General features: G+C 43.5%; 1 protein-coding gene and 1 pseudogene across 1 annotated transcript in view; one reads left to right on the forward strand and one right to left on the reverse strand.

Moving 5' to 3' along the window:
- RGS5 (regulator of G protein signaling 5) overlaps positions 1–6,146 on the forward strand; it is a 46,702-nt gene extending 40,556 nt beyond the window's left edge. The window contains exons 4-5 of the mRNA XM_042925660.1: positions 2,689–2,855; positions 4,539–6,146. Of these exons, the coding sequence (XP_042781594.1) occupies positions 2,689–2,855; positions 4,539–4,700 (329 nt within the window). The 3' untranslated portion in view covers positions 4,701–6,146. The remainder of the gene's footprint in view (positions 1–2,688; positions 2,856–4,538) is intronic.
- An 18,408-nt stretch (positions 6,147–24,554) lies between these two features.
- LOC122212033 lies at positions 24,555–25,185 on the reverse strand (annotated as a pseudogene).
- Positions 25,186–27,112: the final 1,927 nt, after the last annotated feature.

The raw sequence follows: 27,112 nt of genomic DNA on the forward strand, positions 1-27,112 counted from the left end.
AGTGTTGTAGAATTCAGTGAGAGTGATAAAACCAGTGCCCAGGAAATGGACTGACTTCACTGGAAAGTTATTTTCCAAGCTCAGCCCCCGGATGCCTGGTAAATGTTAATATTGTTCTGGAGTCCTGGCGTGCGTCCTCAGGTCATAAATACCAATGCTTGGGAGGACTGGGATTTTATCTGTACCTTTTATAAAGACTTGGAATGGGTGATTCAGAGAGACCGATAGGTTGTGGGGACAGGGGCCTGATGAGAATACATTGGCCACAGACTTAATTCTGTGAAGTTATAGTTTCTTCCAAAGTCTTGCATGGGTGTTCGTAAGACTTCACTCCTGCTATCATTTCCCGGCCCCTAGAAAGTCCTGGGCGTTTTTCCATTTCAACAGAGGCTACCTGGCACCTTTTGTTTAAGAAACAGTGAAAACTTTAACTATGACAGAGAGAGAGAGATCTAGGCTTTATTTCTTCTTTCAGCATATATGGTGACTCCTGTGTCACTAAATTATAACAAATGGTGCTAGAAATAGAGTGCAAAATATGGAAAGGGAGAGAAGGAAAACACACCCGATTTTATCTAGATATGTGTTACCAAATGGCTTTACAGTAACTCTCCTAGCGAGGTTTCCAGAGCAAATTGTTCATCATGCCTACCATTGCTCCCAGCTTATTTTTAGATGTCGATCAATAAAAAAGGGAAAAGTCTGGGGCACCTGGGTGGCTCAGTCGCTTCAGCATCCAACTCTTGGTTTTGGCTCATGTCATGATCTCCCGGTTCGGGAGTTCGAGCCTCGTGTCGGGCTGTGCGCTGACAGTGTAGAGCCTGCTTGGGATTCTCTTTCCCCCTCTCTCTTTTCCCCTCCCCTGCTCATGTTCTCTCTTTCTCTCTCTCTGTCTCAGAATAAGTAAATAAATTACAAAAAAAAAAAAAAAATCTTAGGTGAAGTATAAAAAGAGGGGACTAAAATGCAAAGTGTTTTTGTTTGCATCCAGAAATTGCTAATGACTCTAATCCAAGTTACTTATCACCTAACCATTCTGTTTCTTTAGAATTGAATGTGGCTGCAGGGGATGGTAAGGGGCGTGCAGACAATAAAAATGTATTGACGGTAAATTGAAAAAAAAAAAAAGACAACTATGTATCCTGGTTTAATCCGCACCCGTGCTGGGTGCGTGTTCTATGAAATCAGTGAATTCCCACATATCACCCCCTATGGAGGGTAGGGAGGAAAAAGAAACACAGCATCAGGCCTAAGAGCTTCTCATATACACATTTGTAACAGACAAATGTATGCATATATATTACATGGATGGATACATATTTTGAAACAAGCTGGAGTCCACATGAGCAACAGCACACCGAAAACACAGTAGTTGTAATTATATTAAAGCTAACGTGTTTTAAAAAACTGACGTATTGGGGCACCTCGGTGGCTCAGGAGGTTGAGCGTTGACTCTTGATTTCAGCTCAGGTCACGATCCTCAGGGTCATGGGATCGAGCCCTGCATCCGGCTCTGCACTGAGTGTGGAATCTGATTAGGATTCTCTCTCTCTCTTTCCCTCTGCCCCCGCCCCCCTCAAAAATAAATACAATGAAAAAAAAAAAAAAAAACAACCACTGACGTATGATTGACAGGCATAGTAACTCCTCGGCGGGTGGTAACTTCATTCAGTCCCTTCCTGCCTGTCTTCAGGTCTCAAACAGAACGTCCCTTTCTCATGGGGCTTTCCGCCAACTTAAAATAAAGTTAAGTCCCTCCTGTTACTCCGTTACTATCTTTCATATGGTTTTTCCTTTTTTGTGTGTCAATGTTTCTTGTGTTTCTTCCTTTTCTTCCTACTTCCCCCAGAATCTGGAAGCTCCATTAGGGCAGGAACCTTGACAGCTTTACTTACCGTTGTGACTTATCGTACTGCCTGGAGTCTAATAACGGCCCAAAAATCATCGATAGAAAAAAAAAAAGAAAGAATTGTCATGCACACGATAATCAACGTCAGTATTACAGTGCCAAATCAGGCTCCAAATGTATCTTTTTCCTTTTGGTGACTGAAGAGTATCCAGAGTGGCGTTAGTGTTCTTAATATTCCTAGATGGTCCTGCAGGTAAACCTTTGTCACCAAATGCAGGTTCCTGGATTTGAATCCTGCCTCTGCCACCTACCGGCTGGTTACCTAAGAGCGAGTTACTTGATCTCTCTTTTATTTTTTTTCATTTTTTAAATGTTTATTTATTCTTGTGTGGGTGGGTGGGAGACGGGCAGAGAGAGAGACAGACACAGACTCTGAAGCAGGCTCCAGGCTCTGAGCCGTCAGCACAGAGCCCGACCAGGGGCTCGAACTCACGAGCGTGAGACCACGACCCGAGCCGAAGTCGGACGCTCAACCGACTGAGCCACCCAGGCGCCCCTTGATCTCTCTCATGTCATTTTGTAAACACAGGACACGAATAGCACCTGCCTCATGGTTCATAAGGGGAATAAATGAGAGTTAACATGTGTAAGGTTCTTACATGAGTGACAGAAATATGTAGTAAATAAATCCAGGCGATACAGCAGGATACAGTGTTGGTAAGCAAGGAGGCAGATTTATAATACATTTACAATCTATTTTGGATAAACTTCTAAAAAATGTATGGATAATATGAAGGACGCATGTATTTATCCATCCAACCAAACTTTCCCCTTGCTAGATGGGCTTGCCAGCTTCAAAAGTTTCCTGAAGTCTGAATTCAGTGAGGAAAACCTCGAGTTCTGGCTGGCCTGTGAAGACTACAAGAAGATCAAGTCCCCTGCCAAGATGGCCGAGAAGGCGAAGAAGATTTATGAAGAATTCATCCAAACGGAGGCTCCTAAAGAGGTAGGTCTTGATGGGTAGGTGAGTGAGGGTGGTCACCGTGGGCTGAGCTGCACGTCAGGGAGGATGGGAACCCTGCCCCCGGCTCATCGGCGGTGGTCGGCAAACATTTGTGAGGCGAATGGATGCGGACATTCTAATCCCAGGCTTTCCTCCACGTGTGACTTCGGACGGGTTCTCCCATCCTCGGTACCCTTCTCTGTAAACATCTCACGTACGCGTATGTGTGTGTGTACCTAGAGCATGCTTAAATGTTTATTTATTTGGCCGGGGGGGGGGGGGGGGGGGGGGCGGGGGAGGGGCAGAGAGAAAGGGAGAGAGAGAATCCCAAGCAGGCTCCGTGCTGTCAGCGCAGAGCCCGACTCGGGGCTCCATCCCACGAACTGTGAGATCGGGACGTGAGCCAAAACCAAGAGTCGGACGCTTAGCCGACTGAGCCACCCAGGCGCCCCTGGCACTAAGATTTTAAAAAGAGAAATGGCCACGCATAGTTGAATGCGTGGATGATGTGCACATTGCCGATCGTCAGGCGATCATACCTGGTTACTGTGATAATATTTCCCTGGCTCAGCAAACACGTGAATGTGTATCAGAACGATCCATTAGAGGGGGCCTGCTCACAAAAAAGTAATAAAACCAGTAGAGGCTGCACGCTGCTGGATACAATGTGTTAGAGAGAAGTAAAGTCATCCCTTCTTTTAAACATTAAGATTGGGAGAGCGTTTTATACTTTTTTGAAATTCAACCATTCTGTGTAGGGTTGCCTACCTAGCTCAGTATATACTCACGGTGAGAGAGGAAGAAGCATTGCTTTAGTGTGACAAGAAGAATAAAAGGAGGGGCGCCTGGGTGTCCCAGTCAGTTAAGCCTCTGACTTCGGCTCAGGTCATGATCTCGCAGTTTGGGAGTTCGAGCCCTGGTGTTAGGCTCTGTGCTGACAGCTCAGAGCCTGGAGCCTGCTGCGGGTTCCGTGTCTCCCTCTCTCTTTGCCACTCCCCTGCTCATTCTCTCTCTCTCTCTCTCTCTCTCTCTCTGAATACAAATAAACACTAAAAAAAAAAAAATCAGACACTCAATTTTGACTCCGGTCATGATCTCACAGTTCGTGGGTTCGAGCTCCGCATCGGGCTCCCCGCTCACAGTGTAGAGCCTGCTTGGGATTCTCTCTCTCTCTCTCTCTCTCTCTCTCTGCCCCTCTCCTGATCGCACTCCCTCTCTCAAAATAAGTGAACATTTTTTTAATTAAAAAAAGAAGAAGAAAAGCCTGGGAACAGAGAGGTCTACATTACTGTGTCACCTCCATCCTGTCCCTCCTGAGCGTTAGCGGGCATGTAACTTGACCTCACCGGGCTGGGGTCCCCACATGCAGAGTCAGGCCCTGGACCTCAGCTCTGAGGCTGTGCTGCATCGTTTCCTCCTGCAGAAAGCACTCCGGCCCCTCTCACCATGGAAAATCTTACCACAGTCTCAACTCCTTTTATCTTGGAGCTTGGAGCCCAGCTCACGCCCGCTGTCTTGCTTCACCCCACTGCCTATAAAACAGAAATGACATTTCTTCTCACTTCTTAGGAGCCTCTTCCCCTTATGAGTTTATTGGTGACCAATTCCTGTCCCTCCCCACCCCCCCCCCCCCCCATCAAATCTTGCCACCTGGGCTGACTCGTGACCTTGTTTCTCGGCCCGCAGGTGAATATCGATCACTTCACAAAGGACATCACAACGAAGAACCTGGTGGAACCGTCCCCGGGCAGCTTCGATGTGGCCCAGAAAAGAATCTATGCCCTGATGGAAAAGGATTCACTGCCTCGCTTTGTGCGCTCTGAGTTTTATCAGGAATTAATCAAGTAGTAATTTAGTCAGGCTGTGTGGATCATACAGTGAGTTATTTCCTCTGTAATAACCCTGCATTCTCCAGCAATCTAATCTACATTAGCTTCCCATAGCTGCTTCGTTCGAAGATACCCAAACAGGGGAAAATCCCGGGTGGCGTTGTTGACTCTTTCTGTGCACATTATTTTGGATGTTTATCTAGTGTCTGAATGCCTTCCTCTCCCATTTTCTTCTTCCTGCCCCATTCTTAAGGATGTTGTTGTCAACGCTAATCACAGTCGCAGGAAAATTCTGCTTACGGCAAGGAGACATAAGAAAAGAATATGATACCATAGAATGTGGGTCCATTTGGTTTAGGTAATGGATCTCTATCCGCCCAGATTGGTACGAAAAAGAATGTGGATGTGGAAAGACCGATTTCAAATGAGATCCATTGATCTCATTTGTTGTTTTCATTCTGACCCAGGGGGAATTATCCCTCCATTTCTGACCTTGGTTACTAAAAGGTGGTAAGAATTTTATGAGGCAGCCATTATTTGATTTCTAAGCAAATACATTATTTAAAATATCAATCTTCCCTTCAGAGCCTCTTTGCATTGGCTGGAGATCACTAGCCAGAGATATAACCATAAATATGTTATGTTTATACAAAGTCAAGCTGAACACAATCCATATTGGTTCTTTCCTTGTACCTCTCTCATACCCCCCACCAAGTTACCAAATGTTGTATTAAATCAACAACCTGACAATGGAGTATTTAATAAATGTGTATATATATATATGCATCTAAGTACGTAGGCCCAAAGTTTCCATTTTCAAATTAGTTTAAGTCCCTGTGAGTATAAAATTCCAAACTTTGCAACTCCACTCACGTGAAATACAACAGATGCTGTCCAGCGCGATTTCTCTTACCGCCACATCAGGAGAGCTATCCACTAAAATGGGAAAACTTTGTCAGGCCTACAAATGGCTAATTACCCTATGATGCCATCTGTTTGTTTAGGGAATGGCAATTATCTTCAAAAGAACAAATTATCTGTAGAAACATTAATTCGACTGTGGAGGCTTTCTGAGATAGCATTCCGAAGGACCCCACATTTTGCGAAACAATGTGATTTTTTACCAACTCCATCTCTCCCTGCCCTGTTTTGCTGCCCAAGTTAGTGGGTTGTACTCGTCTTCAAAGTGCACATTTATATCCTAACGTGCCTTGCACACAGCTGATCGATAGGCCGTGGTATTTTTTAGCAGTTTTAAACTTTTAATTCCGTCTTTCGTTATTATAAGTCTCACTAGATTTTTTTTCTTATCTCTAGTAGATTTAAGTAATGATTTACATAATTTAGTAATAAGGAGAATCAAGCTAAACTATATTTGAAGCTAACCAGGAGGAGGATATTGAGTTAATTTGAAAAGAACTTGTTAAGGATTAATAAAATTCTGAAGTGTTTAAGGAGAAGATTACATTTAGTCTCGTATTTACTCCTTTTATTTCCCTTTCTCTTCCACACACTCCTGGTTTTCCATGTTTGTAGCCTGTTTATTCAATTACTTCCTGAGAATATCGTTACCATATCTTTCAGGCAAACACTGGCTGTTTTTGTTGGCTTTTCTCTAATTTTGCTATTTCAAAGGATACCATATGCACTTCTGAATACTTGCTATTTATTTCACATTCTGAAAGTGGGCTGGACTAAGTGGGTCCATGGTCAACAGTTGCCAGTGTGGTAAGAGTCCACTCACAGGTGTAGACATTGCTCACTGCAAAGAAGCTTGTCATAAGCAGTCGACAGCTCTCACCGTGAGCATGGAGACATCCCTGCCATGTGCGTTTGTGTAGAAGTGACAGGCGACTCCGATCAAAAATTCCTGGTACTGCCTTCCTCAGCATCCGTCTACACTGTCCAGATTAGCATAAAATCTCCAGCCCTTGAGTTTCTCATGCAGCTAGAAATGGTAAGAACGCAAGGATCTGGGGGAGTTACTGTCCTTGAATGCCAAAACATTTTTCAGAAAAATGTTCGTTGAATTAAAAATTCAAAATTTTTGATTCGCATGATTTGAAAGAGCCAAGTGGTTGCAAACGCTCAGAGAATTTGCTAGATGTTACAGAGCTCACCCAGATGGTTGATGTTGCACAGACCCAGATCAACTGGATTCACAAACTGCACGCCCTCTGGCGGTGGGGAGGACTTGTCTGTGGACGGTAAAAGGGAGGCCTTCACCTCTTCAGAGGCTGAACTCAGGAGGCAGAGGGCAGGAAAAGCACCATGAGGGCAGGGCTGTGAAGGAAAATAAAAATGAATGCTTCCCAGCCAAACAATGACCTGTAATAGAGACATCTGTATATACTATTTTAAATTTAAAGTAGTATACACACACAATAGAAACTATTCTAACATATGAAATGAAAAAATTAAAAGGAAAGCAAGTATCACAGCCCCAAATGAGAAAAGCAAACATATCAAAATTGCCCTAAAAAAAGTTCTTTGAAACCTTTGAAAAGTGTTTTTAAACTTAGACAAAAGAAAATTTTAAAAAACTCCACAGTGTTACTGGAAGTTTCCATGGTAACACAAAGAAAATAAAATTCGTTTAATTCTGGGAACTTAGAAAAACTGGGATGATCCTTCCAGGAAAATAAAAACCTGTGTAATGTCTGTGTCTCACTGCCTCCCCCTCCTCCCCCCTCCTCCCCACTTTTTCTTGAGTAAATTGCTGGGAAAGCGTGAAACTTAATGCAGGAGTCCTGTGGTGCTTCGGTTCTCCCTCCCTTGTGAAAATGTAGCTACAGTTGTAAGTGATCTGGGATGTACAGAGGTAGCGGAACCAAATTGTGGTCAATGTGAAGAGGCAGCTACGCCTCTCCTTCTTGAAGGAAACCTAAGATGAGGCCAGGGAATAGCCCGCATCCTAACTTTCTCTGCCTGGGTTTGATACAGTTTGGGCTTGGTGTCAGATTACGGTCCCAACCGGACCAGAATAAAGACATAGACTGTTGATTCTAGAGGAAATTAGGAGGCTGTGTTTATCTACCAAAGCAGTACTTGTTCACGCAAGCGACCCCCTACACACACACACACACACACACACACACCCTTTCCTTCTCCTGGCTAGACCTTCTGAAATGCAGAACTGAGACATTTCAATCATTGTGCTTTCACATCAATAGCATCAATTGTATGGAAATGTTCTGTGCCTCACCCCCCACACCCAGGGAGGGTGGGGGAGGGAGGGACTCAAGTTCTCTAGCGAATGAGCTCTCTGCTCTCCTCTCCGTAGATTTCAGTTTTTCGTGCCTAATGAGAAAAAATTGGTGAAAGGAACTGTTTTTATTTTTATCCTCTACAAATATGTAGCTTTGCTGGGTTGCTGTGTGCTCTCTCTCTCTACTCCCTTTGGTTGGGATGGCGTTACCAATTGCCTCCCAAAGAATAACAAGTGTTTGGAATGTTTGGAAGTTTCCATAAAACCTTGAGCATCAGCAGATCAACCGATCCACCAACAATAATTCTCTGCCAGGGCTTTGTCATCTGTCCCATCACAGATTAGATAATAAAAAGTGTTTAAAGGGAAATTCTCTATTTCAGGGAAAAGGTTTTTTTTATCCCTGAAATCATTCCCTCCAGCAATTCAAACATTTCCTGTTTCCTGGGAATTTAGCAAGTCTGGGAGATAAAGGGCCAGGAGAAAAGGGAGAGAGGACAGAGGGCCGGTGAAGCGATAAGTGCCCAGGCCTATAAAGTTAATCCATTTCCTAGGAAACATTTAAGAATAGCTCCTCTTGACCAAAACCAAACCATTTCTTTCTGTCATCAACACGATTTGCGGAAAGACATTTCTTGACTCACAGTGCAGCTCAATGAGAAACTTCCTCTTAAAATCCTAGGGAGTCTCACGGGGCGCCTGGGTGGCTCAGTCGGTTGAGTTTCCGACTCAGACTCAGGTCATGATCTCATAGTTTGTGGGTTTGAGCCCCGCATCAGATTCTGTGTCTCCCTCTCTCTCTCTGCCCCTCCCCCGCTCATACTCGCGTGCTCTCTCTCTCTCTCTCTTTCTCAAAAATAAATAAATATTAAAAGAAATTTTAAAATAATAAAATCAAATCCGAGGCAGTCTTGATTAGAGGGAAGAATCAATATGGCGGATCTGCTGTCCCCACTTGCCTCACCTGCGCCAGGGAGCAGAGAGTGGAGAACTGGGTTTCTAACATCCAAACGTCTAAACCCAAGAGCCAGGCAACTCTCTGTAGGTTCCAGACGTGAGGTCTTCACTACAGCCCGACTGGATCGTCATTACACTTCTCTGGTTTTCTGGTCTCCTCATTCTATGAGACAAGTACGTACCTAACGGTTTTCTTGGAGGAGGCCGAACTGCTGCTTGTGTCAAACATACTTTCAAGCAAATGGGGCATCTGGTAGACCAGAGTAATCGCTACCCAAAGAAAGGCTTTCCCCAGCCTCAATGAGCCATCCTGGAACTGAAAAGATTCTTCCAACTGAGGGGACATTTGCAGCTTTGAATGGAGACTCAGAGCAGAGAGTGAAGGGGGGGAAAAAAAAATCTTTGGAATATTATCCTCATCTCACAGCTGAATAACAATAATAATCTTCTTATCTGATTTTTCTAGTAGAGAAGATACGCATCAAACTTTTTCATATCCGGTTTAAGAAGCCTCTTGCCAGGTACTAGCTGTCTCCTGAGGTATTTTCCCTCCCCACCTCACACCTATACCTTCCCTTCTTCTCTCCAACCCCCCTCCATAAGAGGAAACATTTAAAATAGGTGAGTGTAACCACAATCGTGTAATAACCGATACGTTAAAAGCATTTAATTTCCTGTCTAAGGAAATGTGTGAGCAAAGGGATATGCTGAGAAATTTTCCAATGGAGGGAAATTATCTGGATCATTTTTTGCCAAAAGTTTTATATATATATATATATATATATATATATATATATATATATATATCATATAGTATCAGGGCATGGGAGAACTGAATTTTTAAAAATTGCAGGAGCTTACAACTCATCTCCAGGATGAGACAGAGAGGAGGAGAAATGAAAGGCTGGAAATGCATCTGTCAGCATTTATCCCTTAGGTTTTTCATGTAGAAACGGTTGTGTTTATCTTCTGAGTTTGTATGCAATATGTTGTATACTATGCGACTCACACTTCTTGATAAATAAAGCACCCAATATGTGTCTGTAACCATGATCACATACATTTTATTAAACGTATATCTGTATCGCAACCTCCTGTGAGTCCTTCTTGACTCCTGCGTATGTTTGCTGTGAACCTGCCCCTTAAGATAGGCTTCTTTGTTCACTATCCTCCTGACCCCAGGGGAGTACTCCTTCCATTGGGATGATCCTTATCCTAACAAGCATCGATTCCAATATAGCCTGCCAGCAAAACTCAGAAAGGGAGATACAAAGTGACCCAGCCCCATGCACTCCGTTGACCACTTTCCCTTGCATTCGAATGACAACTTCTTGACCTTGCTGTTCACTGTTAGAACGAAGCCCATGATACCGTTTGGATCCTGCAGTTTGGGGTGAGTATCATCATTCCTTTCTCCCCTTGCACTCGTGAAAGAGCTGAGATCCCGGTGCCTTTGTAAGCAGCTCAATTCTATGACCTTAGACTTGGTGTTCGGATGGTGTAGGTAATGGGCTGAAATTAATCAACTCGAGGGATGGGGACTGGGGAATGGGGAAAGTTTGCGTACAGAAAGAAGCATAAACGGGAGAAGATTTGCAGGAAGAGACAATGACGAGAGTCCGTGTGTGTGGGAATGAGAGGGATTGGGAGAGAAACTGAAGAGAATGTCTGTCCTGGTCTCTGACAGTTTCCTCGGTCTTCCAAGTCCCCACGAAGCCTAACTCCATTTACTGTAGATGCAATGGCCCCGAGTCATTGCATTACCACCTAATCTCCTCTTTAATTATCTGGGATGCGTTTCTGGGAGTTTCCATCAAGAAGTATTACTAGAGGAAAGACCGTTGATATGTTTTTTCCCCCGTGGAGAAGAAGTGATGTTCTCAAGATCACTATGAATTAGTGGCAGAACAGGGTGACTGCCTCTCAGGCTCCTGTTTGTTCTACTAGACCAAAGGAACCATGTGCGATCCCTCACAGCATTAGGTTACTAGTTCTTACTTGAGTAGAACAGACTATACCAATACTGCCCAAGTGCGAGTCCATGCTCTTATCTGTCAGTGAGATAAGCCAAGTTCTCCAAGCTATATGAGCTCTCAAGCACATTTTGCTACTTTTGCATTTTTAAATCAGTAGTATCTTGAAAACGATTTTGCTCATAAACCACTTTCCAAATCTTACCTTACACCTTCTCAGATAGCTTCCCAATGCCTCCGTGCACTTTTCATTTGAATGAGTCTCATCGGGTGAATTCCTGGTCCAGTTTCCAGGCTTTTCCATTTTGTGGTCAAGTCCTACCTTCTCAATGTTATAACTTGTTAAAAACTGTGGATGAAAATGTTATTAGAAAGCAAAGCTTATGAGGAGGCCGCCATTGCTTAATCTTTGGTAGCCAGGGCTCATTGATGTTCCCTTATTTCTTATAAGTGAATATTTATTTTGACCGCTTTTCATTTAGCAGCTAAAGCCATCACTTTTGTATCTACTTGCGTTTCTCCAACAATTCTGCTGAGAATGAGCAGAGAGTGATAAAGGAAGAATCCAGATTCAGGAAATGTCAGCCTTGGAATAGACATTACAAATGCCGTCTTATGTTCAGGATGAAAGTGTGGTCTTCCCCACTCTGCAAAGTTCTTCTTCAGCTAAGATGCCAGCAGCTGGGAGACAACCCTTGAGAGCAAAGGGGGCGTCCACTTGCCTAAGGAAGTCGGATTGTCCTGGGTGATCAGTCCAGTCCAGCTGTCACACACGAAAAACTGCCCTGCCATCCTAAGAAATTGTGCTTCCCAATCTTCATTTTAAAGATGAGGAAATTGAGGCCCATGGAGGTGAAATGGTTGGCCCGAAGTTACACATCTGGATAAATAGCGTGCATCTTACAGATAGGCTGATTCCCAGTCTGGGGTATTTTTCCTATGGAGTGAAATTCATGGTATGCCTCCTTCACATATCTCTAAGAGTGAGTGTTCTTAAAGTTGAAATCAAAGAACTGTAAGACACTAGAGAAATGAGAATGTAGGGCTGGCCCAGAAAAGCTGTGCTTTTCAAAAATATCCACCTTTCCTCTATCTCTATAATAATTTTCTCAATCAAATGTCCTTTTGGGTTTAACAAAGTGCTCATCAAAAGGCAAAATGCCCTCTTAGAAAGTTACCAGCTATTCAATGCTAATGTGAATGAATCCAATGGGGTGAGACACATTACCAATTTCTCAAAACCTTCCTGAACACAGCCAGAGGGAAAGAGTGTTTTGATTGAGGGAGGAGATCTATCTTTTATAATCTTATTTTTTGAAATCTGCCCAACCCTCCATGTTCTACATGGCCCCATTCCCTGACAGCTCGAGGTAATAAGCCAAGATTTACGAACGCAAAACAGTCTTTTATCCAAATATTCTAGCAGCTATTATGTATTGTTTTACTCTTTACCTGGATTTGAAGAACTGTCAAGGTCATCATGCTATAGATCTCAACTACCATTTAGCGTTTATTCCATTTTGTTGAGCTTTGTCCATCCTTTGAGTGATCTCCCTTAAATGCGAATTCTCCTATGAGGAATAACACACAAAATCTTTAACAGCTTTAACGTCAAGGGAGAACACAGCTTATCTGATCATGTCACTCCTCTTAGGATTTATCTGGTCGTGTTATTTCTCTGTTTAAGACCTTTCAATGGCCTTTCATGCTCTTCGGCCTCCCAGAACGCCTGGCCCAAGAGTAGAGCTTGTAAAGACTTATGTGCACCCTTCACCATCCATTGATTTACATCTCATATTTCTATGTATTATTTCAATACTCGAGTCTTGAAAGGCAAAGTACAAATTTCACTTAAAGCATCCCTTGATGTCTATCAGCTTGTCATTTCCAATATTCGACATTAACCAATTTAAGTCAGTTAAGCGTCCGACTCTTGATTTCAGCTCAGGTCCTAATCTCACGGTTTTGTGGGATTGAGCCCCGCGTTGGGTTCCGCGCCGACAACGTAGAGCCAGCTTGGGATTCTCTCTCTCTCCCTCTCTTTCTGCCCCTCCCCAGCTCATGCGTGCTCCCCACCCCTCTCAAAATAAATAAATACACTTTAAAAAAATAACTGATTAATTAATTGACAGATAATAACATAACCACTACTCTTGTATGGGATGCCCTCAAAAATTACTCTTAATCTTAGAAGTTGGTTTGGACTCTAAGAGTTCGACTGCCGCTGCCCTAGAGGCTGGCATCCTAGATCCTCAGCCTAATACATAAAGGTCTCTGAACCAGCCTTTCACACCATCTTGCAGAACTCCAAGAGCACCGTGCCGGCTCATGCTCTAGACCTCAGCGAGGCAATCCCTCTTACAATACCTGCTCTATCTCACCTAGCTAACACCTACGCATTTAAGAATTAGAGCACAGACATCATCTTCCCCAGGGAGGCTTTCTTCATACCCATCAGATCCCACTTAACGAAAGGGGGGTCACATTCCTCTGATCTGGCGTGCTTCCACTAAAGACGCGTCCCTACCAATTGGATAAGACGATTGTGTGGAAGACTTAGGGACTTCTCTTCCTTGAAGAGTGTTGGGAAAGCAAAAAGTTCTGTTACTGTAACTTCTGAAAAAGTCTGGACGTGGAAACTTCCAGACACCCCTCTTCTCCCAAGTTCCTAGGGTAGGCCCAGGGTTAGGGTGAGTTAACTGGAGATTTAAATTCTTGTGGCAGGAAACAATCTCCCTCCCACATCCCAAAATTTTGCTGTCCAATGTGATAACTGCCAAGTCGGAAAGGGGGGCAGACTGGCACCACGGCAGACAGGAGGCTGGTGGGAACTCACCTACCTCAGACCCCTCCAGGCAGGTGGCCACCTACCCTACCTTCATCAAGGTAGCCATCCACTGAACTTCTTTGCTCTGTGGCTTTCTTCCTTTTCTGTACAAGGAGGTCACACACCTCTCATGTTCTTTATCCCTGCACATCCCCATCTTGCTAACCATTAAAAAAATGGTGGAAAAAAAGAGTTATTCTTGATTATTTTCTGGCAGATAGCTCTTGTGACTTTCCATCCTAATACCATTTACTGTAATTTCTGCCTCACCTTCGGAGATAAGAAGGTACTGGGGTCTAATCTTACCCCTTTGAAACTGCACTTTATTCCTGTAAAAAGGTTTAATGGCATTTGGGGATTGTATGTCTCTTATCTTGACAAATCTTCCCAGCTCTGTCCTTCTAGAATTACTAAGAATAGATAAAAGAAGAAAAAGAGGGTATATTTTTAGCTTGTGTGAGGGGCCTTCTATTTTATTTATCAGCTATCTATAAAGTGTCTGCATCATGACGATAAAGGCATTTGAAATCCAAATGAAAGCATTTATTCAGATCTTAGCTCCTCAACAGGAAACAGGGTTATAAGAGATTCCAAAGATACAGATGGCATATTTTGGTAAAAACTAAATCAATGTCCCTTTGAACTGTAAGTGCAGACTTCAGAAAATCATGTGTAGATAATATTAGGCTTTAGAGCTGGGGGAAAAAAATGGCTTTTCTAGTTACAATCATCATTTCTCTCCAGTCGGTTCAGTACGTGTGGCTTAGAGTCACAAAATTTGAGCTGTAGGCTTTTGGTTCTTCCCCTAGTCCATCTTGAGCAGCGTGAATAATTCCCGGAACCTCTGTGCGCCCACCTACAAAAATGGGGCTACCTAGATTTTCCAACAGAGGCTCAATGAGGAGTAAATGAAATCATATGTATGAAATGACTTTGTAACCTGTAAAATAAAATCTCAGATCCTCATTCAGGTCAATTTGTTTCCCGTTATATCTTGCTGATGTGAATCATCAGGAGGATGATCAGAGAAAGTAGGCATTTCCTTCCGTATCACCAAGAGAGACAGCGAGATGACAGTATGTCCTCATTTCTACCCCTTGCCCTTTCCCCAGCCAGTTTCGAACTGTGATACGGAGAAAGGCTTGGGCCCCTTTTCATTCCTTGGTGTCCTTATGTCCTGAGAATCTAGACTATAATTTAGCCAAGTGACACAGAATCAGGTTCAGTTAACTGGTCTACCAAATATCTACTTGAGCTATTCTGGTTTCTTTAGTACCACAGTCTTCTCGATGACCTAATACTAACTCATGTTTGTATAGCTTTTTCTTACCTTATTTCACCTGAATGTCCTCATAACCCCATGAGGTGGTCCAAGTAGGTAGGATTAAAACATTCACTTCACATATGATAAGTCTGAGCCTCATGAGATATAAAGGACGTGTCAAGGTCACACCGTTAACATCAGCAGAGCTGAGCCTAGGATATGGGTCTTCCGGCTTTGGTCCCTGGAGGTCCTTTTTTTAATTCCAGACTGCAGTACGCTGTTAACAAACTCGACACTGAAGCATCTTGTCAGGCTTGGTCAAAGAGCAAATGACCTTGAATAATGCCTGTGGGCTCTTTATTGAAGATTCACGGAGGAATGTGTATCTATGTGCCGGGAAATGTGATCTTTCTTTTAAAATTCGTTTCTTTGTTAACCCTCATAAAGTCACAGCTTATCTGAGAAGACGAGAAGGATGCAGGGTTTTCCTTCAGTCTGTGGTCTGGCCTATTTACAAAGCCTCGGCCTGGTTTCTTTGTTGAAAAAGGTGTTTGACCACGGCCAGCTGGGTCCTCTGTGGCCTTTCCCCCAACCTGCGATCCTTGACTGGTATCTGAGGTTGTATACTTTCGTGTCCACAGGGAGGGCCTGATACTGGCTCGTCCTGCGTCTGGTTCGATTGCTTTGGCGACTTCTCCCATCTGTTATTTTCCTTTAAACTTTCAATTCGTTTCCACGTGTGTGATTACATTAGCTTCTCACTTCTGATCTCTTTCCCCTCAGAATCTTTGTACCTATTCTGTCTCTGGTGTCTCACTATCCTATTTTGGGATTAAATTATACCATTTATGCCTGGATTTATTCCTTAAATATTTTTTTTAATTCTTCTTCTTTGCTATCTTGTAACTCTTCTGCTACTTCTTTCTAATTTTTATAATATAGCTTCCTTCTTACTCCAAATATAATTTGTTTCTATTTTTGGCAGATACCCACGTAATTTTCGTAATTTTATGATGCAAGAATTTCTTCCCCATTGGTTCTTCTTTTTAAAGTTTATTTATTTTGAGAGAAAGAGAGAGTGTATGAGTGAATGGGAGGGGCAGAGAGAGAGAGAGAGGGAGAGAGAGAGAGAGAGGGAGAGAGAGAGAATCCCAAGCGGACTCTGCACAGAGCCTGATGCAGGACTCGAACCCACGAAACTGTGAGATCATGACCTGAGCAGAAATTGGGAATCGGAGGCTTAACCGACTGAGCCAGGAGGTGCCCTGCTCCATTTGGTCTTATGAAGAACTAACACTCAGAGACATTCAGCGATGAGCTCAAGGCCACGCAGCCAGAAAGGGGCCAAGAGAGGATGCAAGGTGGCTACGGATTTGTGTCTTCCTTTTCCTTCCCTCCCTTGATTTTCTTTCTTCTCCCTTTAACTTCAGTCCAGGTCGTCTTACCCCAAAGGAGGCCCGGATTTTCTCCTTCACGTCTTCAGAGGCATGGGGCGCCACTCGCAGGGCACAGCCTCTGTGTCCCTTCCCCTGGAACATCTGGTTTGTGCTGTTAAGCCACACCGCTGTGGAATCCCAGCGAACCCTGCCTGCCCCAGTCCTCTCTTATCAACCACAGACCATCACCCCTGGGGCCCTGAAGAATTCATATATATATATATTTTTACATTTATTTATTTTTGAGACAGAGAGAGACAGAGCACACATGGGGGAGGGTCAGAGAGAGAGGGAGACACAGAATCCGAAGCAGGCCCCTGGCTCTGAGCTGTCAGCACAGAGCCCGATGCGGGGCTCGACATCATAGACCGCGAGATCATGACCTGGGCTGAAGTCGGCCGCTTAACTGACTGAGCCACCCAAGTGCCCCAAGAATTCATATTTTTTTTAAGCACAAGGAAGGAAGAATCTAGCAACCCAAGGTCACAGAGATCTTCTAAGACAGCTGCCATTCCAAATACCCTACTTGGTCTTTCCCCAAAAGTACGCTCATCAGACCACGTGTTCCGGTTTGGGGCTCAGAAAATAGATGTACTCCAGCTAAGTTGTAATTCAGCCGACAGACCAGGTTTGTATAACCCTAGTAAGGCGACAGCCGCTGTAGCAACATTGATTCCTAAGCATCAAAGTCCAAACACTTGAATTTTCTAGATCCTGAAGGATCACCCGAACAAGTCACATAGTGTCTAAGAAATTTTCTCTTAGTAAGTGATGGTCTCGGGACGCCTGGGTAGCTCAGTCGGTTAAGTGTCCGACTTAGGCTCAGGTCACGATCCTACGGTTTGTGAGTTTGAGCCCCGCATCGGGCTCACTGCTATCAGCGCAGAGCCCGCTTCAGACCCCCTGTCCCCCCCCCCGCCCTTCCCCCACTCACGCTCTCTCTCAAAAATAACTAAAACATTTAAGAATAAAAGAACATGATAGCCTAATAGGATAAATACAAAGATCCTGACCTGATCCTTCCGAACATCATTGCTTATGAAGCCTTCGGTTGCACTTCAGGCAAAGTCAGGGGCTTCCTGGTTCTCTGCACGTTAACACTTTGTTCTGAACTTGATTGCAGCAGTCATGACAGTTGTTCAAGATACATGTATTTACTGAGTCCTGTGTGCCAGTCCTCTGCTGTTAGGAATATAAACATGAATTAAACCTAGTCCCTGGTCCCCAAAGGGTTTGGGATCTAGTTGGGGGATGCACTGCATAAACAGAATTCCAAAAGAAGGTGATGAGTGGCATGCTAGGCATCACAAATGTAGGCTCTAGAAGGAACCTGAGGGGCGCCTGGGTGGCTCAGTCGGTTGAGCGTCCGACTTCGGCTCAGGTCACCATCTGGCGGTTGACGAGTTTGAGCCCCGCATCCGGCTCTGTGCCGACACCTCCGAGCCTGGAGCCTGTTTCAGATTCTGTGTCTCCCTCTCTCTCTGCACCTTCCCTGCTCATGCTCTGTCTCCCCCTCTCTCTCTCTTAAAAATAAATGTAAACGTTAAAAAAAATTGACAGAAGGAATCCCAGCTCTGTGTGGTACAGCACAGTGGGAGAGTGTGATCGTGTTCTGCTACCACACTACCCTTTCATCTTCTCCCTGAAGGAGTTCGGCGACCACATGCTGCACCGTAGACAGCCACCCCAGTCGTCCTCACTACCAAGTGCCACCCCTCCTCCGTGCCTGCAGAACCTTGCCTCATTCTGACCCGCGTGAGCCTTCGAGACTTAGCTGGAGGGTCATTCACGAACGGAGACGTTCTGACCACACTCCCTCCAAAATAAGATGCATTTCTTTTGCTTAGTCCTTTGTCCCTAAAATAATAATAATAACATACTAATAAACATAAGTAATAACGGGAAAATAATAATTCTTTGTACCAAAAGATACACGTTTTGGCACATACTCTCTGTCCATTACCACAATAACCCCAAGAAATGAGCACGAGGTACTTGTTGAGAAAAGAGGGAGTTAGTGACTTGCCCAAGGTGGCGGTGTTTCTCGTGTCCATCTAGACTATGAACTCGGGTCTTGTTCAATTACGTAACCCAAGGAGGTAGGGCAGGACAGTGCTGCTGCTACATTGTATTCTCGAAAGATATTTGTGGAACGAATGAATGAATGAATGAATGAATGACAAAAGTGAAGTCCACTTGATCTCCACCACAACTTAGTGAGGCAGGAAAAGCCGTCACAATTATCCCCATTTTACAGTTGAGGAAGCAGCCCAGGGACATTCAGGGATCTGCCCAGGTCCTACCAGCGGAAAGGAAGAGACACACACACATGTCACGATTCCAGGTCCAAGATGCATACGCTTCCACGCCCCCTGCTCAGAGCGGCACCTCCTGGGATGCCCTTGCCCGAGCCTCCCACACGTCCAGTGCAGAGTGGAGTTCTGCTGAGTCACGTCAACGCTAAAAACCAAGCCGAGTTCTAGGATTCGTGATTTGTGACCTCCTGCCCCCTAGAACATGGAGTTTGATGTTCATTAATCACAAACCTTCAGCAGTCACACACTGCTCGCAATTCTGGGTCTTCAGGAAACAGTCCTGGCTAAGAAGGATTCCCCTGGTGCAGAGTAAATGGCAGCAGATCAAAACACTTTTGCCCCACACCACCCCTCACCCCGTTCTGGCCACGAAGTCACAACTAAAGGAAGGTTTAGAAACTCTTGTACTGCTTTCTGTGGGCTTTGAGAAGGTAATAATGGGCAACCCGTTCCTCCCAGACAACTGGCTCAAGGATTTGTATCATTGTCTACCAATTTTATGGCAAAATTTTCCCCAAGTTGCACTAGAAGTTCAAAGCCATGTCATTGGATAAGGCGAATCCTATTACACAAAAACTCCTATAGAGAATTAAAATGTTCCTGTAATTCAGGAATAAGGTTACATCAGTCATTCCCGGAAACTGGCACCTCAGATGGCAGATTGTGTTAGTTTTTTGTTTTTCACTATAATGAGCTAAGATACATGGCACAGAACAGAGTTGGGGATTTTGTTGTTGTCGTATTAGGGATTAGACATGGATGTAAAATGGAGGAGAACGAAATCAAGCTGATCCCACACACTTAAGCAGAAGTCCACAGGGAAAGACGGGAACCTGTGCTTCTGGTCCAGGTGGTGAGGGTGTCCCGTGGGAGCCAGGCCCTTTCGTCACAGGGTAAATACCAGCACCTGACTCAGCAAGTGGAGCGAGGCAGAAGGAGGATCCGGGGAGAAAACCGGGAAGACTGAAATAAAGCAAAAGCATTTACAGTAAAACCTTGGCATGAATGTATAATTCATTCCAGAAACATGCTCATAATCTAAAGCACTTGTGCATCAAAGCGAATTTCCCCATAAGAAATAATGGAAACTCAGAGGATTTGTTCCACGACCCCAAAATAGTCACAAAAATGATTATAATACTGTAATATAATACAAAATAATAACAAAAATACAAAATATAAAGAAAAACAAACTAATAAACCTGCACTTACCTTTGAAAATCTTCATGGCTGGTGTGAGGGAGACGAGAGAGGAGGATTATTGTGTAGGACGACTTTCACTACCACTAATGGAGTCACTGCTATCTATTGGCTCAGCGGAATCCTTTTCTGGGTGGGGGCCATTGTATACGCTCGCATGGGTGTTGACTACAGCACAGTATTAATAAACTCTTGTCATATTCTCTATTTAATGTAACTGGCAATAGGGCAGCAAAAGAAAGGGTCTATATCGGCAGGCAGCCCGACCTAGCAGGAAGCAAAGCATTCCTAAGCTTACTCTTGGATGGAAAAGCAAAGAACTGTCCATAGGTGCTCTGAAGTGACAAAAAATACACAAGTGCCAGTTGTGGGCACCTTCCAACGTTCTGAAAAGTCACTGATTTCTGCCAAACATCGCAGCCTGAGACGGAGCATCTGAGCATGGAGACGATCACCCACAACCCGCAGCGAGAGAGAGAGAGAGAGAGAGAGAGAACCATTGGCTCAGTTGTGATCATGTCACATTCGACATCATGTGCTACTTGCGTTGCAAGACATCGTTTGTTCGTTTATCAAGTTAAAATGTATCAGAAATGTTTGCTCTTCTTGTGGAACACTAGCAGAACAAGTTACTCGCAAGCCAAGGTTTTACTCTATTTGGGATCTCAGAATTTGGGGAGCACAGATTTGGGGAGCAACCCAAATTGTGTCCTCCTCGGGAGCAAAAGCCAGGGGTTCTTAAAGACAAAGGGGGAACGCTCGTATATGTTGTTTGCAAAGAATTTTGATTGGTGTTGGTGGCAGAAAACCAATCTTGGCTAAACGTAATTGATCCCCAGGGCTCGCACTAAGCAAAAGTCTGCCGGTCTAGCGAGTTGCAGATGCCCGTGTAGAGTCCTTGCAATATTTGCCACTTGACACGGTTCAAAAGTTCACGGTTCCATCAGGTGAGGACACGCACCTCCTTAATGGCCTCTCGGCTCCGTTTTAAAACCCCTTGACATGGGGCGCCTGGGTGGCTCGGTCGGTTAAGCGTCCGACTTCGGCTCGGGTCATGATCTCGCGGTCCGTGAGTTCGAGCCCCGCGTCGGGCTCTGTGCTGACAGCTCGGAGCCTGGAGCCTGTTTCAGATTCTGTGTCTCCCTCTCTCTGACCCTCCCCCATTCATGCTCGCTCTCTCTCTGTCTCAAAAATAAATAAACGTTAAAAAAAAAAAAAAAATTTAAAACCCCTTGACATAAGTGACTCCATTTTATTTCACCTGTTACAGGGGTTGGCATAGCAATTTCAGGCCCACCTGCTGTCTCAGCCAAACAGGGAGGCCGGCAGATAAGCGTCCATGTGTGTGAGCCACTGTGGCTGCTTCTCTGCTTCCATCCTTCCACACAGGATCTCTCTCGGAGCCCCCTCTACCCAGAAACACACAGGGAAGGGAGTTCTGAGAAACGTAGCTCACCCTGACCAAGGTGAGACATGGCAAAACCACTAGATTTCACCCCTGGTCAGCTTGGCTCCCATGCACATCTCCTTGAGTCATATTTATTCTCCAGTGCCCGTGCTCATGTTGGGGGGGGGGGTTACTTTTACATTATGCAGAACCATCTGTAAGTCAGGCTCAAGTTTTTTCTTCCTTCGTCAACTGGTCATTGGTAGAGCTCCAAGAGAAAAGCGATGTGGGCTAAGAGGGCGAGAAGATGATGTATTAGGAGAAGGGCCTTGAGCATTTGGGCTACTTCCTCATGTTCCCTTTTTGTGCCTTCAGGATCTGCTTGAGCGCTAGCTCATGTGTCACTTCCATTTGACGATGAAGTGCTGCTAGGCACATCTAACTTTATGGGTTGGGGGGGTCAGATAATTCCCAAGTCATGACGGGAAGCTTAGTTCACATGGTAATGTTGTGGCCAGGGCCAAGCATTCGTTGTCTACTAAGGCCTTGCAGCAAACTAAAATGTTTTGTGCAGATGATGGCATGACTGCATCCAAACCCAAACATCTTCTCTGCCATTCACTCATAAGGGCCTGACAAATGCTCCAAACGGCATCTCTATCTACCGCTGACATTTCAAGTACCATCAAAGCTGCTGGGTCATATGGCCCAAGAGGAACCCAAGATAGCTAAGATAGTCACATGGTTGTAGTTGGCCTTTGTAACTACATTCTTCCACTCTCCGCTCCACATTTCCATTGCCCTCAACAAGCACTCCAATTAGTTATGGGTCTCAGCCAGATGGGATGACTCTGAACCTTCATTCCCGGAATTCATAGCAACCTAGACTTATTACAGAACTGCCTTTTATTTTAGGCTCCATTCAAAACTGGTAGGTTTGGGGGTTACTCAGTGAAAAGATTTATGTAACATGCCCAAATAAAGTATACGTGGCCTCAAAAATCCAAAGAATCTCACTAGCGAAACGCTTTTTCATAATAGCAGAAATGTTATAATTCTAGATTGTTCAGGTGTGGTTTGAGGTAGGGAGTCAGGTTCATTATTTTCCCCATGAGAACTTCCAATCTTTCAAGCAACACTTGTTGAAAATTCTTTCCTTTTCCCACTGAATTCCTTTGATGACTTAGTAAAAAATCATTAACCACAGGACCATGCATTTATTTCTGGATTCTAATTTGATCAATTTGCATATGTCACTAGGCTAATAATCCATTCTACTTTGATTAATGTAGTTTAAGAATAACTCCTGAAAGGGGTACCTGGGTGGCTCAATCAGTTAAGCGTCCAACCTTGGCTCAGGTCATGATCTCACAGTTTGTGAGTTCGAGCCCGTATCGGGCTCTGTGCTGACAGTTCAGAGCCTGGAGCCTGCTTCGGATTCTGTGGCTCCCTCTCTCTCTGCCCCTTCCAGGCTCATGCTCTGTCTCTCTCTGTCTCAAAAATAAATAAACATTAAAAAAATAATAATAATTTCTGAAAGCAGATAAAATAAGTTCTCTTACTTGTACTTATTGTTTGAATTTTGTTTGGTTACTCTAGGGTTTTTGAATATCCATATAAATTTTAGGATAAATATGTAAATTTATATTTTATAAAAACTGTTGAGAATTTAATTGAGATTGTTTTGGATCCACAGATCCAACTGGAGAAAAATAACATCTTAATAATAGTGATGCTTCCAATTGGTGAAAAAGGTATATTTCACTGATACTGATTTGCTTTACTTTTTCTCAGAAATATTTTGTAATTTTTAGTGTCAAGAATTAGTAGGCTTTTAGTTAAGTTTATTCCTAATATTTTTTATAATTTTAATTTCTGTAGTTTGATTTCTAGTACTTAGAAAGACAATTTTTATATTCATCTTGTGTCCTGTGACTTTGCATAGTTTTGTTTTTTTTTTAATAGACTCCTTATGTACACACAATGACATTGTCACAAATAAAGATAGTTTACCTTTTCCTTTTTGAGGCTTACAAATTTCTTCTCTTTCCTTGATTTACTCCGTTGGGTAGAACCCACAGAAAAGTCCTGAATAGAAATAGAAAGACCAGTCTTCCTTCCCTTGTTCTCACTCTTTTTTTTTTTTTAAATGTTTATTTATTTTTGAGAGAGAGATAGAGCATGAACAGGGGAGGGTTAGAGTGAGATGGAGACAGAATCCGAAGCAGGGTTCATGCTCTGAGCCATTAGCACAGAGCCCAACGCGGGGCTTGAACTCACAAACCCTGAGATCATGACCTGAGCCGAAGTCGGAGACTTAACTGAGCCACCCAGGTGCCCCACCCCCCCTTGTTCCCACTCTTAATGTGGATATTAACTGTAGGATTTTCAAAGATGCACTTTACCAGATGAAAAATTTCCCTTCTATTCCTCATTTATAGTTTTTGCTATGAAGTTTTTCCCTTCTGTCAATTTTTTTTTATATTAATTGTGATGGTCAGATTTTTTTTTTTGCTTTATTCTGTTAACATGAATTACATTAAGTCAGACATCCTCAACCAATCTTGTATTTCTGGTAAAAGTTCACCTAGTTCAGATGTATTATCTATTTAATATATTACTATTTTTGAATTGCTAATATTTTAAGGATTTTGTAGCTATTTTCATCCGAATGTTCTGTAATTTTCTTTCTTCACGATACTCTTGTCTGGTTTTGGTATTAGGGTTATTTTAGTCTCATAAATAAGTTGGAAGGTTTATTGTCCTCTATTTTCTAAAAAAAAAAATTTTGTGAGATTAGTGTTATTTTTTCCCCAAATGATTGCTAGAACTCAATAGTGAACCCATCTGTGGCTGAAGTCTTTTTTGACAGATATAAGGTTATTTTTTCTTCCTTTTGCCTTTCCTTTTTTTTTTTTTTCTTTCCTTCCTTGTTTATTTTTACTGTTGTTGTTGTCTTGTTGTTTTGATGGCTGATCTCCTTTGTTGCACTTAGAACATATACTTTTTTTTAAGTTTATTTATTTCTTTTGAGGGGGGACAGGGACAGAGAGAGAGAGACAGAGAGAGGAGCCCAAGCAGTCTCCATGCTGTCAGCATAGAGCCCGACGTGGAGCTCGATCTCACCACCTGTGAGATCATGACCTGAGCTGAAACCAAGAGTGAGGCCCTTAATTGACTGAGCCACCCAGGTGCCTCAAGAACATCTCCCTTTGGGCTGGACTCAGACTCAGAGGACAGCCTCCGCCTCTTGGCAATCTGTTCCTAGCAAGGCTAGGCAGGGCCCCTTCATTCTCTTGGTCAAAGTTAAGCATATTCTGCAGCCTCTTCCTGATTTTTCTTAGCACGCTCTTTCTTCAGAGCAATACACCCACGTTTGTGTTGCAGGACACGGGGAGTAGTAAGACACTGAATTCAGGACGCTTCAGCCCTAGATTTCTTACCCTCCTGTTAAGGGACTGTCTCACAACATACTGGTGGCAGCATCTTCTTTAGAGAGACTGAAAGGTTTGTGGATTCCGCCAGCTCTTTAGGGTCCCAGATGACGACATAACTAATACCAGTGACTCCAGGAATATCCTTCCCCCACTTTTTTCACAATGACCAGGTTGAGAACCCCCAGATTGGCCTCCATGGTGCCACTTGACCCAGATGTGTGTTTCCTTTCTCCGGTCCTCCTTGCCCGGGAACAGGAAGGCCCCTTACTCAGTAGCGGGTGGACACGGCCATGGGTGGAGACACCCTGCTTCGTGGGGAAACCTTGCTTGTCATTCCCGCCAGTAATTCGGACCACGGAACCCTTCCATTCTTCACGCAGAGCATTAGCAGCAACTTCTGTGGCCACACGCTTCTCAGAAAAAGTAAGGAGTTTGCAAACATCATCCACATCAATGAGTTTCTGGCAGCCAGTGGCTGGGAAACAGAGGTTCAGCTTCATCCCAAAGAGCCCACCGCCTTCGAGGACCTGCAAAAAAGAGCGCTTTTTACCTTTGCTATTTTTTTCTTCGATCAGTTTTATTGAGGTTTGATGTCAAAGGACTTTGCCCACCTCATCGCAACTCTTGATTTTATTGACATAAAGTTATTTTCTGTATCTATTTGGTGTTATGGATATATAATGTTTTCTCTTTCGTTTCCGATATTGATCGTGTGTGTGTGTTTCCCTCCTCTTCTTCTCGATTTGCACAGTGAGATGCGTATCATCTTTAAAAAATCTTTCCAAAGACCTAGCTTTGGGTTTACTTGATTTCCTCTAGCATTAGTCTGTTTTCTATTCACTGCTTTACTGACATCAAACTTTTATATGTTTAAAGCAAAGTATTTTTTTTTAACATTTATTTTTGAGACAGAGAGAGACAGAGCATGAACGGGGGAGGGGCAGAGAGAGAGGGAGACACAGAATCCGAAACAGGATCCAGGCTCTGAGCCATCAGCCCAGAGCCCGATGCGGGGCTCGAACTCACGGACGGTGAGATCGTGACCTGAGCTGAAGTCGGACGCTTAACCGACTGAGCCACCCAGGCGCCCCAAAGCAAAGTATTTTTTAATTCCCCCTACGTCTTCTTCTTTGATCCAAGTCTCCTTTGGAGGTTTATTGATTAATGTCCAAAAGTTTAGAGATTTCCTAAATATCTTTTTGTTCCTGATTTCTGAATTAATTCCTTTGTGGTTAGAGAACACACCTTATGCTTATCAATTGTTTGAAATTCAATAAAAATTTTGTTCTAGCCCAGCAGATGACCTATCTAGTGAACATCCTCTACGTGTTAAGTAGGTTCGTTCGGTCGCTTGATAATGTTGTTCATGCTTTCTATACTTTTGCAGATTTGTCTACTTATTCTAATTACAGAGTGATAAATGGTAAAACCTCAAACGATATTTGTCTACTTTTTGTTCTGTTATCTTTTGCTTCGTATATTTGAACCTTCGTTAGTAGGTGTCCATATGTTTAGGATTGTTACGTCTTCTAGAAAAGCTGATGAAATGCCCCTCTTGATTTCCACAGTAAAACTTTTTGTCTTGAAATATACTTTATATCATATCTACTCCAGCTTCCTTGTAATTAGGGTGGATATTTCTTTTCCCTCTTTTCACTGCCCTCACATTGACCACGTCTGGTGCTCTCCATTCCTCGATTTAGATGAGTTGTCTGAAGACTTTAGGTCTGCATTTCTCTTAGTGGATATTTGCTAATAATAAGTCTGTCAGCTCCTGTTTCAAAATGCCTTTATTTTGCCTTTACTTTTGATGGATATTTTCTCTGGAAAAAGTACGTGAAATTGAAATGTTTTATGCCTTGTCTTTTGGTTTGAATTACTGCTTATAAGATGCCAGCCGTCAATCTTATCTTTGTTCTGCTGTATATAAACTGCCTGTTTTTTCTTTAGATCATTAATATATAGCTATTTTCCCATGATGTTTACTTATCATTGTGAATGCTACATTTTTGGCAGTCTGAATTATGCTGTCTTCTTTTTAAGCGTGTTGAGATTTTACTGGCAGGCAGCTAATTTGCTGGCAGATTTTCTTTTGCTGAGGCTTGTTTATTTGTTTATTTTTGTTAAATGTTTGTTTTTGAGAGCGAGGGACAGAGGCAGAGAGAGAGAGGGAGACACAGGATCTGAAGCAGGCTCTGCGCTGACAGCAGAGAGCCCTTGTGGGGCTCGAACTCACGAACCGTGAGATCATGACCTGAGCCGAAGTCGGGTGCTTAACATTCCTAAGTCATGGCCCTTCTGGGGTCTCAGCTGTATATGTCACCTGTTCTGCTAGGAGTTTTTAGCTGTTCAGAACTCCGGTAAGCCTAGCACTGTGTGAGCTTTACAATAACTGTACAGATCACAGCTCCCCGCTGGCTCTTCTCG

This window comes from Panthera leo, chromosome F3 (assembly GCF_018350215.1).
Source record: "Panthera leo isolate Ple1 chromosome F3, P.leo_Ple1_pat1.1, whole genome shotgun sequence".
NCBI lineage: Eukaryota > Metazoa > Chordata > Mammalia > Carnivora > Felidae > Panthera > Panthera leo.